Source organism: Oncorhynchus keta, chromosome 16 (genome assembly GCF_023373465.1).
Source record: "Oncorhynchus keta strain PuntledgeMale-10-30-2019 chromosome 16, Oket_V2, whole genome shotgun sequence".
Taxonomy (NCBI): Eukaryota; Metazoa; Chordata; class Actinopteri; order Salmoniformes; family Salmonidae; genus Oncorhynchus; species Oncorhynchus keta.
Genome location: NC_068436.1, coordinates 12,295,779 through 12,314,293, shown reverse-complemented (window position 1 = coordinate 12,314,293; position 18,515 = coordinate 12,295,779). Strand labels below are relative to the sequence as shown.

Genomic DNA, 18,515 nt, shown 5'->3' with positions numbered 1-18,515 from the left:
GGTTGAAAAATTCCGGGAACATTCAATAAATGTTCTGATTTCTCCCGAAATCCCAGAATCAGGAGGGAATAAGCCGGAAATCCAGAATCATCCAACCAGGTATTCTGGAAAACCAGATCATGTATTAAGTGTTCCTGAAATTTTGCAACCCTACTTATAACACACGGTTGGTTAAGTTACAAAGGTTTTGCGGCCTTGCTTAGAACACATAGCTAGCGGGCTGACAGGAAGCTTTTGAAGTAATGTACGGAGGTATTGTTTGTGTTCCATCTCCATTCAGGTATGGATGTGTGGGGGCAGTATGTACGACGTACCATGCTCCCGAGTAGGACATATCTACAGGAAATACGTCCCCTACAAAGTGCCATCTGGAACAAGCCTAGCCAGAGTAAGTTAGACTGACCAGTCAATACACTGCTTCCATCAACTGGTTATGGCTAACATGCAGCCATTTTGACTGGTTGCACATGGCTGATAGTTAAACTGAGGATGTAGGTCCAACCATCTATCTGATTTAAGATGAGGTTTGACTAACTCAGCGCACTGTGACCTGTGCTGTGATAAGCTAAACACACAGACAGTCCATCTCCTTACCCCATCTCTCTCTCTACCTTATCTCAGAACCTGAAGAGGGTGGCTGAGACATGGATGGATGAGTACACAGAGTTCATCTACCAGCGTCGTCCAGAGTACCGCCACCTGTCCACCGGGGACCTGACGGCCCAGAAGGAGCTGAGAAGACACCTCAAGTGTAAAGACTTCAAATGGTACATGAACACTGTGGCCTGGGACCTGGCCAAGTACTACCCCGCTGTGGAGCCGCTGCCTGCCGCCTGGGGAGAGGTAGGAAGTTAGGAATACACACAGAACCACCACACACATTCACACACACATACAAGAGCGCGTACGCACACGGACAGAGCTAACACACCTACAGAACGAATTGACACACTCGAAGGAGCCGGTACACACACACACACGAACAGAAAAGCATACAGCATATAAAAGCATATGTGATTACCTTAGAATCCTAAATGAAACGACAGGTAATGTTTTCGAGGTCACTTACTGAGCCATTGATACAAATAATAGGACTTCTCACAATACTTAGGCCTACATAAACCCACTGTCTTACATGCCACCAGTAACAGCTAAGTCTGAGCAGTATCCACAGGCTGATTTGGTTTCTTGCATATTTTTAGCTGGTATTGTAATGAATGAATCTATTTCCAGACACCAATACATCAGCTAAGAGACAGTCCCTGAATGCCTCCACAGGTGTGTCACGGAAGGCTATTATTCTACCAGAGCTGTATCCCAAATGGCACCCTATTCCCTTTATAGTGCATTGCTTTTGATCATGGCTCAAAATAGTGCACTATTTAGGGAATAGGGGGCTATTTGGGACTTTTCCATGTTCATTGATTTATGAATGTCTGGTGCTCGCTGAAACGTAATGCGTTTCTCATATGGGACAAGAAGCCAGCAGCCTGCTAATGAAATGTTTTAGAGTAGACAGTGTCACAAAATGGACACAGCTGGACTGTCTGCTTCACTACCCCCAGAAACCATAAGTAGCAGACTTTACTTTACATTGTCCATAAACATGACATGCAGTTTGCTGTATCGTATTCTGAGGTATATATAATGCCTCTCTGTGTTACCTGTGAAGGGATGGGGCTGGAGGTGGCCTTGGCATTTTATGACTATCTCACTCTATCTGTTCTCTGGCACACACACACAATCTCACTCTATCTGTTCTCTGGCACACACACACAATCTCACTCTATCTGTTCTCTGGCACACACACACAATCTCACTCTATCTGTTCTCTGGCACACACACACAATCTCACTCTATCTGTTCTCTGGCACACACACACAATCTCACTCTATCTGTTCTCTGGCACACACACACAATCTCACTCTCTGTTCTCTGGCACACACACACAATCTCATTCTATTTGTTCTCTGGCACACACACACAATCTCATTCTATTTGTTCTCTGGCACACACACACAATCTCATTCTATCTGTTCTCTGGCACACAATCTCACTCTCTGTTCTCTGGCACACACACACAATCTCATTCTATCTGTTCTCTGGCACACACACACTCGATCTGCGCTCTGTGAGGATGGGATCTAGCCTCAGGCAATCATACCCATAAATGCGGGAGCTGGAATCAGGTTGCCTGGAATCCACACTCGTATGCTCCGTTCACCATTTACAGTTGAAGTCGGAAGTTTACATACACGTCAGCCAAATACATTTAAACTCCCGTTTTTTCACAATTCCTGACATTTAATCTCAATAAAAATTTCCTGTCTTAGGTCATTTAGGATCACCACTTTATTTTAAGAATGTGAAATGTCAGAATTATAGTAGAGAGAACGATTTATTTCAGCTTTTATTCCTTTCATTACATTCCCAGTGGGTCAGAAGTTTACATACACTCATTTAGTATTTGGTAGCATTGCCTTTAAATTGTTTAACTTGGGTCAAATGTTTTGGGTAGCCTTCCACAAGCTTCCCACAATAAGTTGGGTGAATTTTGGCAGATTTCTCCTGACAGAGATGGTGTAACTGAGTCAGATGTGTAGGCCTCCTTCCTCGCACACGCTTTTTCAGTTCTGCCGACAATTTTTCTTTGGGATTGAGGTCAGGGCTTGTGATGGCCACTCCAATACCTTGACTTTGTTGTCATCAAGCCATTTTGCCACAACTTTGGAAGTATACTTGGGGTCATTGTACATTTGGAAGACCCATTTGCGACCAAGCTTTAACTTCCTGACTGATGTCTTGAGATGTTGCTTCAATATATCAACATCATTTTCCAACCTCATGATGCCATCTATTTTGCAAAGTGCACCAGTCCATCCTGCAGAAAAGCACCCCACAACATGATGCTGCCACCCCCGTGCTTCACGGTTGGGATGATGTTCTTCGGCTTGCAAGCCTCCCCCTTTTTCCTCCAAACATAACAATGGTCATTATGGCCAAACAGTTCTATTTTTGTTTCATCAGACCAGACCAGAGTACATTTCTCCAAAAAGTACAATCTTTGTCCTCATGTGCAGTTGCAAACTGTAGTCTGGCTTTTTTTGGCAGTTTTGGATCAGTGGCTTCTTCCTTTCTGAGCGGCCTTTCAGGTTATATCGATATAGGACTCATTTTATTGTGGACATAGATACTTTTGTACCTGTTTCCTCCAGCATCTTCTCAGGGTCCTTTGCTGTTGTTCTGGGATTGATTTGCACTTTTCGCACCAAAGTACGTTCATCTCTAGGAGACAGAACCCTTCTCCTTCCTGAGCGGTATGATGTCAAGCAAAGAGGCACTGAGTTTGAAGGTAAGGCCTTGAAATACATCCACAGGTACACCTCCAATTGACTCAAATGATGTCAATTAGCCTATCAGAAGCTTCTAAAGCCATGACATCATTTTCTGGAATTTTCCAAGCTGTTTAAAGGCACAGTCAACTTAGTATATGTAAACTTCTGACCCACTGGAAATGTGATACAGTGAATTATAAATTAAATAATCTGTCTGTAAACAATTGTTGGAAAAATCACTTGTCACGCACAAAGTAGATGTCCTAACCGACTTGTCAATTTGTGGAGTGGTTGAAAAACAAGATTTAATGACTCCAACCTAAGTGTATGTAAACTTCCAACTTCAACTGAAAATAGTGGGGATTCCAGGCTAAGAATCAGGTATTCGTGGAGATTGTTTCCCAACCAGTTTTTTTCCATAGGGACGTTGGGTGCAGGAGTAGTTTTAATCATCACTGATAGATGGTTAGATGGACCTGGGATACATCATTCACTAATAAATTCATCCAATATGCCGGAAGGAAACCACATCCTCCTCTCAAGCCACTGAAACATTTCAGAAACCTCACGGCGAACACGTTGTACGTTAATATGAAAAATGAAATTCATTTTGCATTACCTATAATTGGATTCCTTGCTCTGCCTTCTTTTAGAAAATCTCACTTTCTCTGTTTTTCTGACATCCTGGCCCCTGGGTCAGGGTACTAATGATAATAGGTAGAATGGAAGGCCGTCTCCGCAGTGACCCACCTTTCCCACTCTCCGCTGTTCACGTCTACAAGGCCATTAGCACAAATTGTACAAACAACATAACACAAGTCCCAGCTTATTCCCGTCCCCGCTGATTAACCACCCCTTCCGTATTAGCCAGAGGTGAAAATGGATAGTAAATAAGAAGTGAAGCGGTGTATCTCTTGATGAGAAAATGTTTGTACAGTAGGTAAATATCTCCTCTTCCCTCCCCTGGGTGAGGATGGTAGTAATTTTATCGTCAGGCTGACAGCTTCATGTGCCATCTCTTCCCTGGCTCTCACCCCGCCTGTCACCCCGCCTGTCCCTCCGCTGTCACCACACCTGATCTATGGAACTATAAAGATCTCTCATTGGGTATTCAAGCCCAGATTGCAAGGGAGGAGAGGGAGAGAGAAGAGAGAGGGGGTAGACCGACAGAGAGAGAGATAAGATCAGAGGGACAAAGAGAGAGTGAGATTGTGAGACAGACATAGAGGAGAGAGAGCTCAGATTAAACTTCCTCTACATCTCTGGAAGATGGCGATCAGGGGGTCAGCCTTCTCGACACCTCGGCCTTGGAGCTGTGCAGACTGGGTAAATAGGGGGCTGTCGATCTGACCCCCTACCCACCATCCAATCTTCCTCCCTCCCCACAACTCCACACCACGGCTCCTTCAATAGGTCTAAATCACTTCAAGTGATGCAATCATCAGGCCTTTTGATTCGGCTCTAACTGTGTCTCTAGATCAGCGCTGGCATGTTGATAGGCATGGCATCAGGGATAAGCACTGTGTTTTGCTCCTGGGCCCATTTCAGACAGATGAGGCTTGGGAAAAGTGGAGAGTGAAGGCCCATTATGCAGTACAATTCGCACACCATTATTGGTCTTTCAGCGCGATCAGCAGTTTACTCCTAATGACCCTGTGGTTAAATGCACTTTGCCGATGCGGGCGGCAGGCTGAGGGAGTTTTGATTATTTGAAGTTTCTGAATTGCAATGCAGGTGGGTATTATTTTGCATTTCCAACTGCACATCTGGCAAAACTTTTTGCTTCATTACACAATAATGCTGCTCCACGGGTGCCTGATAGGCACATAATTGCCAAGTTTGTTTGCAGCATTTAAAGGACTAAACTCGTATTATTGTTTGCCATGTAAAATACTGTAGAAATTTGCAACAAAGATTGAATTAGGTCTATGTCAGGAAAACTGTGTTTCCCTGTCTTTTCTCATTGGCTGCATCCTACAGAATACAAGTCATCTTGTCTCAGAGTAGAACTATGTGTGGGTGACGATGTGACCTTCCAGAGATGGGGCTGCCTGTAGAAAATTGGTCACATCTGACCTGTAGCTAATGGATGTTTCTGTTGTTGTTCACTTGTCTTGAATATTTCACTCCTTCATGATGGGAAAGGGGGAGAGCCTCTCTAGTTTAGATGCAGGAGCGACCAAAGAGGCAGAAAGCACTGAGGCAAGAAATGTGTCGCCATTTTGTAGAGAATTTATCTGTCATTCCGTTAGTTTAGATTTTGTTGCTCCATTTTTCACAGCTCACGAGTTTTTATCTCAACTCCACAAAAGAAACATAGGTTATCCTGACCAAAATAAAAGCCGTAATCTGTACTCTGTTATTAGAAAAACATGCACATCATTGAGGAGAGCTGACATTGAGTTGGTATACATTTTTATAATCAACATTTTCATAGCCAGCCATAGCGTTGTTGTCAGACATTCTCCACACTAACAGTCAAACAATCACCATTGTTTGCTACAGCCCTAGTTAATGTCTTTGGCCCCATCTAGGGGCAAGCAGGGGTAACAACTTTTATAAGAGAGTCAACCCTGTGCAAAACACCTCTGAGTATTCCATCCCTGGTCTCCTTCCTGTCAAATACAGTGTCTCACTCTGACCCTGTAGGACCTCCTCTCTCCAACCGTTCCTCTCGCTCTCTCTCTGACTATCTCTCACACACTCTAACTCACTCTCCCCCTCTCTCCTCCTTTGTCCTCTCTCCTCTCCTCTGCCCTCGCCTTTCTCTCTCCTCTGAATGTGTTAGTGAGTCCCACAGAGACAGACAGAGACCAGACTACTTTAGATGCAGTGCTACTGGATTCATGCATTATTGAGCCATACTGTGACATGAGCCAAGCTCACCTGAATGCTATAAAGAGAATTAGGCAAATGACAGAGTCAACCAAATGTGTTTGAGAGCCAAGTAACTCTGAAACTTTTAAAGTTTTCACAGTAGGGGGCGCCTATTAACTCCGGTTTAGAGGGAGGAAGATGCTCCAGGAACTAATTAGCTTATCTCTTACAGTCACTGGTGAGAGTAGATCGTGTCAGCAAACTGAGAGCTTTGATACCATGTCAGATCATACGCTGTTACTTAAAACCACATACTGTGTATAAATAGTTGGCTGCTTGTACTAAGTTACTGTGTACAGTGTGTTTGGAAGGTTGCCATGGATTCCACTCTACACTGGAGTCCATTGATCAGAGCTTTGAGCATTAGAGAGAAGACGGAGTATCTCATCCTGTGGTCTCTACATCTATGGATGAATATTGCGTGTGTGTGTGTGTGTGTGTGTGTGTGTGTGTGTGTGTGTGTGTGTGTGTGTGTGTGGGTGGGCGGGCGGGCAGGCGTGCAAGTCTTCACCGAGGCCTCCCTTTCGCTGTTTTTGGGAGGCTTCAAAGTGTGTGTGTGTGTTTGGTTTTAACTGAGCCCTCTCTCTCTTTGTGTCCTTGTAGATTCGTAACGCTGCATCAGGTCTGTGTATAGACTCCAAGCACGGCCCCACAGGGACAGAGCTGAGACTGGACGCCTGTCTGAAGGAGGGGGCTGAACGCACCTGGGCACACGAACAGGTAGGTACAACCGGAGCCGTGTACTGTATAGTAGGATGTAGGTGTTCGTCTCTACTACATTATACTGTATATTAGGGTGTATTCTATACTATATTATACTGTATAGTAGGGTGTAGTCTACACTATAATATACTGTATAATAGGGTGTAGGTGTAGTCTATACTATATTATACTGTATAGTAGAGTATAGTCTATTATATTATACTTGTATAGTAGGATTTATTCTATACTATTTTATACTGTATAGTAGGGTGTAGTCTATTATACTAGTAGGGTATAGTCTACACTATAATATACTGTATAGTAGGGTGTAGGTGTAGTCTCTACCATATTATACTGTATAGTAGAGTGTAGTCTATACTATGTTATACTGCATAGTAGGGTGTAGTCTATATTATGTTATACTGTATAATAGGGTGTAGTCTATACTATACTGTATGGTACAGTGTTGTCTATACTATATTATACTTAATAGCAGGGTGTAGTATATACTATATTATACTATATAGTAGGGAGTAGACTATACCATATAATACTGTATAGTATGGTGTAGTCTATACTATACTGTATGGTACAGTGTCATCTATACTATATTATACTGTATAGCGGGGCTGTGGTCTATACTATAGCACATCACCGGCCTGTTAATCATTCAGTCAGTCAGTCAGTATTATCAGGAATGGCCCTTCCATGAGTCTGGCCTGTTAATCAGTCAGTCAGTCAGTCAGTATCAGTCAGGAGTGACCCCTCCATGAGTCTGGCCTGTTAATCAGTCAGTCAGTCAGTATCAGTCAGGAGTGACCCCTCCATGAGTCTGGCCTGTTAATCAGTCAGTCAGTCAGTATCAGTCAGGAGTGACCCCTCCATGAGTCTGGCCTGTTAATCAGTCAGTCAGTCAGTATCAGTCAGGAGTGACCCCTCCATGAGTCTGGCCTGTTAATCAGTCAGTCAGTCAGTATCAGTCAGGAGTGACCCCTCCATGAGTCTGGCCTGTTAATCAGTCAGTCAGTCAGTATCAGTCAGGAGAGACCCCTCCATGAGTCTAGCCTGTTAATCAGTCAGTCAGTCAGTATCAGTCAGGAGTGACCCCTCCATGAGTCTGGCCTGTTAATCAGTCAGTCAGTCAGTATCAGTCAGGAGAGACCCCTCCATGAGTCTAGCCTGTTAATCAGTCAGTCAGTCAGTATCAGTCAGAAGTGACCCCTCCATGAGTCTGGCCTGTTAATCAGTCAGTCAGTATCAGTTAGGAGTGACCCTTCCATGAGTCTGGCCTGTTAATCAGTCAGTCAGTCAGTATCAGTCAGGAGTGACCCCTCCATGAGTCTGGCCTGTTAATCAGTCAGTCAGTCAGTATCAGTCAGAAGTGACCCCTCCATGAGTCTGGCCTGTTAATCAGTCAGTCAGTCAGTATCAGTCAGGAGTGACCCCTCCATAAGTCCGGCCTGTTAATCAGTCAGTCAGTCAGTAATAGTCAGGAATGAATGACGCCTCCATGAGTCTGGCCTGTTAATCAGTCAGTCAGTCAGTAATAGTCAGGAATGAATGACGCCTCCATGAGTCTGGCCTGTTAATCAGTCAGTCAGTCAGTAATAGTCAGGAATGAATGACGCCTCCATGAGTCTGGCCTGTTAATCAGTCAGTCAGTCTGTAATCAGTCAGTCAGTCAGTCAGTAATAGTCCCTCCATGAGTCTGGCCTGTTAATCAGTCAGTCAGTCAGTAATAGTCAGGAATGAATGACGCCTCCATGAGTCTGGCCTGTTAATCAGTCAGTCAGTCAGTAATAGTCAGGAATGAATGACGCCTCCATGAGTCTGGCCTGTTAATCAGTCAGTCAGTCAGTAATAGTCAGGAATGAATGACGCCTCCATGAGTCTGGCCTGTTAATCAGTCAGTCAGTCAGTAATAGTCAGGAATGAATGACGCCTCCATGAGTCTGGCCTGTTAATCAGTCAGTCAGTCAGTAATAGTCAGGAATGAATGACGCCTCCATGAGTCTGGCCTGTTAATCAGTCAGTCAGTCAGTAATAGTCAGGAATGAATGACGCCTCCATGAGTCTGGCCTGTTAATCAGTCAGTCAGTCAGTTTTATTTATTTAATCAGTCAGTCAGTTATTCAGGAATGAATGACGCCTCCATGAGTCTGGCCTGTTAATCAGTCATTCAGTCAGAGCCCCATTTAGGCAGGGAGCCCCATTAGGGAGCCCCATTAAGGAGCCCCATTAAGGAGCCCCATTAGGGAGCCCCATTAAGGAGCCCCATTAGGGAGCCCCATTAGGGAGCCCCATTAAGGAGCCCCATTAGGGAGCCCCATTAGGGAGCCCCATTAGGGAGCCCCATTAAAGCAGCAATCTGCAATTGCTACATCCATTTTGTGACTTTTAAATGAATTATACTGTATGTACCCATTGATACTTAAGGAATATAACTTGCCAATGTTATTGTTTGAACTGAATATTGCCCCGTGCAAGAAATACCTTTTTGGGAAGGTACTCTGCAAATAATTTGATTAAAGATGATAATTTCAATCAATTTGATTAAGGATTAGTTGCAACATGTGCTGTCTGCAAAACAGCCATCACAACACTTAGTCTCACAAAAGAACCATAACATAAGAAATACACAGAACTACACTAAAAGGAAAATTTCACCCATGATATAGTCCCAAAATGTTTTTGCCTTTCAGCAATCAAGATATACAACTTTTAGAATACAGCAATACAGCTGGTATGATGCACTTATTATAATTTTGCATCATACTGGCATTATTTATGTATTTTGAAAGTTATATATGTTGAAACCTTGATTGCTGACATGAAAAACATATTAGTAGTATATCAACAATGGACTAATGAAACAAATACCAAAAGATCATTTTTGGGTGGCATTTTCCTTTAATACAAAACAAGTTTAGGGTACTTTAGCCGGGGATTGCTTCATATGCAACTAATTTTCCGGCTGTTTACTGTTAAATCTGAACAGATCATCACCGCATTCTTGTCCTCATGTTCATCCGCCTCTAAAATGACATTTAGGGTAGTCATACTGTGAACCTCATAACGGAACTTGGATACCATGTTGTGCCTGTGTACTTGTTTGTATTCAGATATTTACATTTGGCTGGAGAGAGGACATCAGGCCAGGGGATCCTCTCCACACCAGGAAGTTCTGCTTTGACTCCATCTCCCAGAGTTCCCCTGTCACACTGTACGACTGCCACGGCATGAAGGGCAACCAGCACTGGAGCTATAGGAAGGTAACTCTAAACAGAATTAAATAGAACACGATTATATTGTATCTGTATGGTACTTACTTTACTTCTGTTTTGGCTTTAAATCCCATGTGGAACATAAATGATCAATAAATAATCAATCGTCAACAGAAAGCCTGGTAACTTACATACCGTATGATTACTGTTATAACACCACATCAAACACCTCATCATTCAGATTACTACCACAGCCACAGGACGGTAGCTAAAACACATAAGTTGTGTGGTTATTCCACTGCCACAGCAAGGCAATCTAACTCAATTGCGTTGATAGCAGTCCTACACACCAGGGAAATGTCCATATGTAGCCACGTAAACACTGTAGTAAAGGAAAGTAGGCCTGATGTATTCAGTCACAACACAATATCAAAGTAGAATAGAAAAGACGTACACCGTGTTTTTCTGCTGCGTTCCAGGATGAGGAAAGTAATAGGAGACTTATTTTATCATCCTATTTCCTCCACATCGTTTAAGGAGGAGAGATTCATGTTTACTCAGCGCAAAATCAGAATGTCATTACAGTCCCATCTCTCTTAAGGTTCTGCCTAGAATGACTCGAGGTGCACAGATGCTAGCGTGAGTCCCAGATCTGTTTGCCACCTCCATTACTGTGGCAAGACAACACAGTCAGGTCTTGAGCTCAGGCTACACAGATGCAATAGCTGCTTATTAAAGGGCTGAGTTGGGCTTGAGGCTGTGTGAACACTGTAAAATCAGGAAGACATGATACCAGAACAAAATGACTGCCAAGTACCTCTGAGGCGTTCACAACCTCCTCATCTTTCTCCACAACTTGATCCCTCCCCACAGAATCCTTTTTCAGTTTGAATCCATCACTGGCTATATTTAATAGTTTGCGATCACCATAGATAATCTTTTATTGGAAGCCAGGGATGTATTTTTAATTTGTGTTGTCAGTTTTCAACGATTCGTACTTCCTTCAATTCCTCTTTCTTTTGCAGCTGAGTGTTACTTTTCCCTTTCTGTCACGCGAGGGAGGATGAACCCAAAGAATAAACATTCAGAAAAGTAATGTACTGGTCCGTTGGAACTCTGGGTTTAAAAACTCTTGTGTGTTGAACTCATATTTCTCAGCCTAGTTTACCTCCCAAATTCAGACCCCTCACTCCTCCCCCAACGGAGGTAGGAAATACCTTGTTGCAGTCAGATGCTCAGCTCCCCGTCTGTAATCTGTTTGAAGGGAGTGGGAGATGAGAGAGCAGGATTAAACAGCCTGCCAGAGACAGGCTTACCTGTCTCTACTTTATTTGAATAATTTATCTCAGTCCTTCTTTTCCTCCCTCTCTTCTCTCTGTGCCTCCTGCTCTCTCTCTCTCTCTCTCTCTCTCTCTCTCTCTCTCTCTCTCTCTCTCTCTCTCTCTCTCTCTACCAATACCTCATGCTTTTTCTTTCGCGCTCTGTGTCTCTCTCGAACGCTCTCTCTCTCTCTCTGGGCCAACACATACAGGATAAATTGCTGTACCACCTGGTGAGCAGCGGTTGCATGGACTGCAGTCCCGGTGATAAGAGGATTTTCATGAATAAATGCGACCCTGGGTCGGAGACGCAGCAGTGGCTGTTCCAGAGAGTCAACGCCACCGTCCTGGACAAATTCATCAGCGCTGCGGCTGCCAGCTCCTAGGAACCAGGCACCAGCCCCCACGACAAAAAAACTAAACAAACGTGTGCATTGTAGCAGCAAGTGGCCAGCCAGTTAGCTAGCGGTCCTGTCTCCCAGACCCCCCAGCTCATCAACGTGGGGGCTACAAAGTGGAAGAGAAGGGGGTGGGGGGGCTGGGGCTATGTTTCTGTTCTGTCTGCGGATCCTCTGCCCGATGGGATCAGATCCAAAATGGAGGATAAAGACTCCTTCCTGGCAGATAGAGATTCTGGGATTCTGCCTGGTTCTGCCCAATGGGCTGATGGGACGTTCAAGGTCGCCTATTCTCAGAGAACTAACCAGACTAGACTAGACCCAAGCTAAGCCGCCACACAGGGGCACCTTGCTGGTCGAGGACACAGAAACCTCCAGAACACTGTCCTCTATGTCCTCTATGGGTCAAAGGTCAAACACAGCAGGTCTAGTAGACTGTATTTGTTTGTTTCAGGTTGAAAAAGGAATGTTCCAACTGTCACTCTCTCAAGATCGCATGGTGGATTTGTACTATATCGGAGGTTCATTACATTATTTGCTCATTTTTGTAAGGCTATTTATTTTCCATGATTATTTAATTAGTATTTATTTTGTATTAATTTATTTAGTCTTTTTTTTAAGAACAATAATTTATTAAGTGTATACTTGAATGGGTTTTTCAGATTTCTGGTCACCGTGATTGTACGATTTGAAGTTGTGAAGTTCAGCCAATGAAAATGATGTAGTAAACATGAATAAAATTTGAAAAAAGTACATTAAATATTGCAATTGTATGGCGTGTGAGCATTTATATGATGACACATCTCACAATGATATTACATGTAGATAGCAGCCAAGAAGATGCGCATGGACTTATGATTATGCATGTGGGTGCTCATTCAAAAGTGATAATTGTGTGCCCACTTTTGAAGAGTTTTCGTAACTCGTCTACATGTGCACTAATGGGACGATTCAGCCTTAGGAAATGTATGCCTTTTTTACACCTTTCGATATAAGCACTTCTTAGTATGTGTTATTCAGACTTAACCTATACACGTGCATAACAAGGTTTGCGGGTTTGGCTCCCTTGTGCACAATGTATACATTTTGATAAAGTTCCAGAAAACACACCCACTGGGTGGCCTACCAATTTGATCAGGGAGTTGTCCTGTTTGTTCATCTTAATCAATCCCTTGATTCGCCCACACCAGTAGAAATCCACTTTTTCAAGCTGAAAGATGATGGCCAGAGCTTACCCATGGTGTTTCCCAACGATTTCATTCAATAAGTCATCGTTTTAGTCAAAGTATGATATATTTGGGCTAGAAGTGACACATCCAAACTGCCCACTTTGTGCAAATCCATGTGAATGCAGTCTTTTCTTATGATATGACATACAGATTATTTTCAGCCTACGTTTCGTTTCAGTGCTGGGTTTTATTTGAATGTTACCACCCACCAGCATGGCATTGTTTATTCATCAGAAACAGCTGCAATGTTATTCCTCTTCGCCACTGAGATGACAGCCTTTGTTCCACTTGGCCGCCTGAGCCATGGAGCAAATTAATGTAGGAGCAAATTAAATGTTTTTTTTGCACCTCATTGTCTTACTAGAAAATGATCATAATCCATTGGATAATTTGTACATTTTCACCGATAAAAAAAATAAAATCCGGTCTGTATTAAAATATATACAGTATATTATAAATGGTATAATTGCGTCATATGATAGCGTTTTACAAACCCACTCCGCCCGTCGCCCCAAGATTAATGATTTTGTCCACTAAAGTTTTGCTTCACTACATGCTCTACTGCTTTGATTGGTGTAACATTAGCTAGAAACATGTCTATCCAGATTATGAAAAGGCACCCGCAAAATGTTTATTCAAGGAATTTAAAGTTACGTGTAGCCTATCATTTCACTTCCCCTGTGAGAACCATGCGCACCGTCTGACTTGGCTTTGCTCTACCACATATCAAGAAGCTGATTAAACAGCATGATCATTACACAGGTGCACCTTGTGCTGGGGACAAGAAAAGGCTACTCTGAAATGTGCTGTTTTTCCACACAACACAATGCCACAGATGTCTCAAGTTTTGAGGGAGTGTGCAATTGGCATGCTGACTGCAGGGATGTCCACCAGAGCTGTTGCCAGAGAATTTAATGTTAATTTCTCTACATAAGCCACCTCCAACGTTGTTTTAGAGAATTTGGCAGTACATCCAACCGGCCTCACAACCGCAGACCACTTGTAACCATGCCAGCCTAAGCCCTCCACATCTGTCTTCTTGCCCTGCTGGATCTTCTGGGCGGAGTGGTATTTATGTCTGTAATAAAGCCCTTTCTTGGGTAAAAACTAATTCTGATTGGCTGGGCCTGGCTCCCAAGTGGGTAGGGCTATGCCCTCAAAGGACCACTCATAGCTGCGACCCAGTCATGTGAAATCCATAAATTAGGGCCTAATGAATTTATTTCAATTGATGGATTTCCTTCTATGAACTGTAAGTCAGAAAAATAGTTGAAATTGTTGCGTGTTGCGTTAATATTTTTGTTCAATATAGAAAAACATTGTTCAATATTTTCGGATCTTCTTCAACTATTTATATGGCGGATTCGCAGCCCCAATTTATGGACAATGTCAAAACTTTGGAGATAACAATAGATGGCAAAGTCAAAGATAGGCCAGTGGTTTCCATCTGTGGCGAAGTTGTCAGTCCCCATTTGTTGATGTTTATCTGTAGGACAGGAAATGATATCGAACTAGTGGCGGAAACTTCCTCTGGGGGTGTCCTTTGAATGCTGTGTACTTTTCATTTGATTTTGATCTGCACAATATTATAATGAAGCCTTATGGAGAATGCTTTCAGAATGGAGATCAATGAAAGATAGCCATCAAAACTTATGCATATTTATCTCCGTTTGAGAACCCGTGCATAGATTTCAAAACAGTTGTTTCACAATATGTACTGTATGTTTAGGGACGTTTTCATGAATACTAAAGGTTCATTGAAAAATAGGGTTTCATTCATTCAGTGGTTTCATTCATTCTGAAATTTGCCACATTCAGTTCATCAACCCAAGGTAATGTTGGAAGAGTAGTGTAGAAAGAATAATAATAGGGAGAATAGTGTACAATAGTATACCCTAGCCTATTGCTCGCACTTGAATGGAATTGTGTGATGATGGTTCAAACTGTTACAAACTTACAGCTTGGTCTGCGCTACATAATGATTTAATCCGCCTACATGTTCATTTTTGTTTTGTTTTACATTAACTATGATAAACTATTATTACTAGTGATCCTCAGCAACAACCACACGGACGTGACAGCATTTACAGACAAAGCAAATGAAGGTAAACAAATCAATGATATGTTGGCAGTTAAATATGTGTGGTTATATATATATAGTCGCTCTGGATAAGAGCGTCTGCTAAATGACTTAAATGTTATGTTAAATGTTATTTGTGACAGTCGATGCTGATAGTGATATTAATAATAGGAGCCCATCCCACCTATCTCTACTGGCCACCCTCTTCGGATTTCTACACGCCATATATGTTTCAACTACACTGCGATGTTTAACAAACAATTTCAATCTATCTTATCGAATAGAATCAACAGTTTGCGAGAGTATTAATATATTATTGAGTGACTGACTGAGTAGGTCTCTCCAAATCTCCCAGCAAGGGTTCATTTACATTTTGGGGGGTTGCTAAAAATGTGGGTCTCAAAAGAGGTGGGGGCTAGCCCCCCCCCAGCCCTGAATGATGGGTCACCACTGGATATGACTTATGAGTTCATCTAATTACAATTTATTTATATGCTTTATAGTTTACTTCCATGACTGGTATCACATTCATCTCCAGTGATCAGAAGGAAAAATCTTATAAAACAATTGCTATTATTATTTACAATCCCCTTCTCCATGCAGATGACCAATTTACCAAACTATTATCAATAGCTCCGATCAATTTATAGATTATAGTGCATGGAGAATGGTGTTCTTTTTTATCGGAAAACGGGAAAGTATATGTTTTACACCTGGTGTACACCTGATAGGTTCGCTCGACCTTATTCATGGTTTATTCGCGTGTAAAACTGGAGGAATTATGAGGGAATTAAGTCAAAGTCAGAATACGTGTATCTGTAGACACACCTCCATTTCTGTGATCTCCACCCCAAACAAATACTTGGCTGGCACATGCGTTTCCCCATGCTTAATGCTGAGTTTGTAACCAAGTGGGAGTTTACCCATTGTGAAGTCATAAATACCAGTTGGATGCAGTCACGTGCTTTGAACTCGTTGAGAAACACTGATTGTGTCACGTTCTGTCCATCGTTCGTATGTGTTTTTCTTGTTTTAGTGTTGGTCAGGACGTGAGCTGGGTGGGCATTCTATGTTGTGTGTCTGGTTTGTCTATTTCTATGTTTGGCCTGATATGGTTCTCAATCAGAGGCAGGTGTTAGTCATTGTCTCTGATTGGGAACCATATTTAGGTAGCCTGTTTTGTGTTGGGTTTTGTGGGTGATTGTTCCTGTCTCTGTGTTTGCACCAGATAGGACTGTTTAGGTTTTCACTTTTCTTGTTTTATATAGTCTGTTCATGTATAGTCGTCTTTATTAAAAACATGAATAACCACCACGCTGCATTTTGGTCCGCCTCTCTTTCACCAGAAGAAAATCCTTACAGATTGGCTAACGACAAACAAGCTGCATACACTAGAAGTACAGCTATCATGCTTGGAAACAAATGATAGTGTTCAAAAAACATATTAATAGATTGCTTTTTATAAATAATGTTTTGTTGCATTTAACTGCCGAAAATGCTGTTATCGGGGTCATTTCCTGAGTAGGTATTTGTATTTATTAGGGATCCTTTGCTACTCTTTCTGGAGTCCCAACACATTAAGGTTCTTACATTACATATAAAACAGTACATCATATAACATTATTACACCACTACATATCTACAATACACAAGGTATAATACCACCATACAACAATATTACATGTGTAGAGTGCGTGTAGAGTGCGTGTGGTAGCGTTTGTGTGTGTCTGTACCTGTGTGTGTGTCTCTTCATAGTCCCCGCTGTTCCATACGGTGTATTTTTATCTATTTTTAAAATCTGCATCAGTTACCTGATATGGAATAGAGTTCCATATCGTTATGGGTCTATGTAGTACTGTGCACCTCCCATAGCCTGTTCTGGACTTGGGGATTGTGAAGAAACCTCTGGTGGCATGTCTTGTGGGGTATGCATGGGTGTCCAAGCTGCATTCAGCTTGTCAACACTTCTTACAAAAACAAGTGGTGAAGAAGTCAATCTCTCCTCCACTTTAAGCCATGAGAGATGTACATGCATATCATTAATGTTAGCTCTCCATGTACATTTAAGGGCAAGCCGTGCTGCCCTGTTCTGAGCCAATTATCATTTTCCTAAGTCCCTCTTTGTTGCACCCGACCACACGACTGAACATTAGTTCAGATGAGACAAAACTAGGGCCTGTTGATAGTGTTGTTAAGAAGGCAGAGCAGCGCTTTATTATGGACATTCCCCCCCCATCTTAGCTACTGATATATCAACCTGTTTTGACCATGACAGTTTACAATCCAGGGTACTCCAAGCAGTTTAGTCACCTCAACTTGCTCAATTTCCACATTATTCATTACAAGATTTGGTTGAGGTTTAGGGTTTAGTGAATGATTTGTCACAAATACAATGTTTTTACTTTTTGAAATATTTAGGACTAACTTATTCCGTGCCACCCATTCTGAAATGAACTAACTGTAGCTTACTTGCATAGTGTTGAGTCATTCACATACATAGACACACTGGATTTACTCCAAGCCAGTGGCATGTCGTTAGTAAAGATTGCCCTGGGGAATTCTGGTTTCTACCTGGATGATGTTGGAGAGGCTTCCATTAAAGAACATCCTCTGTGGTCTGTTAGAAAGGTAACTCTTTATCCACTATATCGCAGGGGGGTGTAAAGCCATAACACATACGTTTTTCCAGCAGCAGACTATGTTTGGTAATGTCAAAAGCCCCACTGACGTCTAGCAAAACAGCCCCCACAATCTTTTTATCATCAATTTCTCTCCGCCTGTCACGACTTCCGCCGAAGTTGGTCCCTCTCCTTGTTCGGGCGGCGTTCGGCATTCGATGTCACCGACCTTCTAGCCATCGCCGATCCACTTTTCATTTTTCATTGGTTTTGTCTTGTCTTCCATCACACCTGGTTCCAATGCCATCAATTACATGTTGTGTATTTAACCCTCTGCCCCCCCCATGTCCTTGTCCGTAATTGTTTCTTGTAGTGCTTGTGCACCGTATGCTGGTGATTACCGGGTTTTGTTTGCCCCATTTCATGTGTTGTTCTGTTGACGGCTGTTTATGTTGATTACACGACACCGTGGTAAATCAGTTTTCTCTCTCCTGCGCAGACTTCTCTGCCGCCAGTACGCACCTCATTACACAGCCAATCATCAGTCATATGTGTGAGTGCTGTGCTTGTTGAATGTCCTTCCCTATAAGCGTGCTGAAAGTTTATCAATTTGTTTACTGTAACATAGCATTGTATCTGATCAAACACAGTTATTTCAAAAAGTTTACTAAGGGTTGGTAACAGGCTGATTGGTGGGCTATATGAGCCAGTAAAGGGGGCTTCACTATTCTTA

At 42.5% G+C, this 18,515-nt stretch overlaps 1 protein-coding gene across 2 annotated transcripts in view; it reads left to right on the top strand.

Moving 5' to 3' along the window:
• Nucleotides 1-13,304, top strand: part of LOC118395561 (polypeptide N-acetylgalactosaminyltransferase-like 6) — a 271,053-nt gene extending 257,749 nt beyond the window's left edge. For both annotated transcript variants that reach the window (XM_052464695.1, XM_052464694.1), the window contains exons 9-13: nucleotides 281-388; nucleotides 622-843; nucleotides 6,816-6,932; nucleotides 10,037-10,186; nucleotides 11,670-13,304. In XM_052464695.1, coding sequence (XP_052320655.1) covers nucleotides 281-388; nucleotides 622-843; nucleotides 6,816-6,932; nucleotides 10,037-10,186; nucleotides 11,670-11,843 — 771 coding nt within the window. In that variant the 3' untranslated portion in view covers nucleotides 11,844-13,304. The remainder of the gene's footprint in view (nucleotides 1-280; nucleotides 389-621; nucleotides 844-6,815; nucleotides 6,933-10,036; nucleotides 10,187-11,669) is intronic.
• The last annotated feature ends 5,211 nt before the right edge of the window (nucleotides 13,305-18,515 follow it).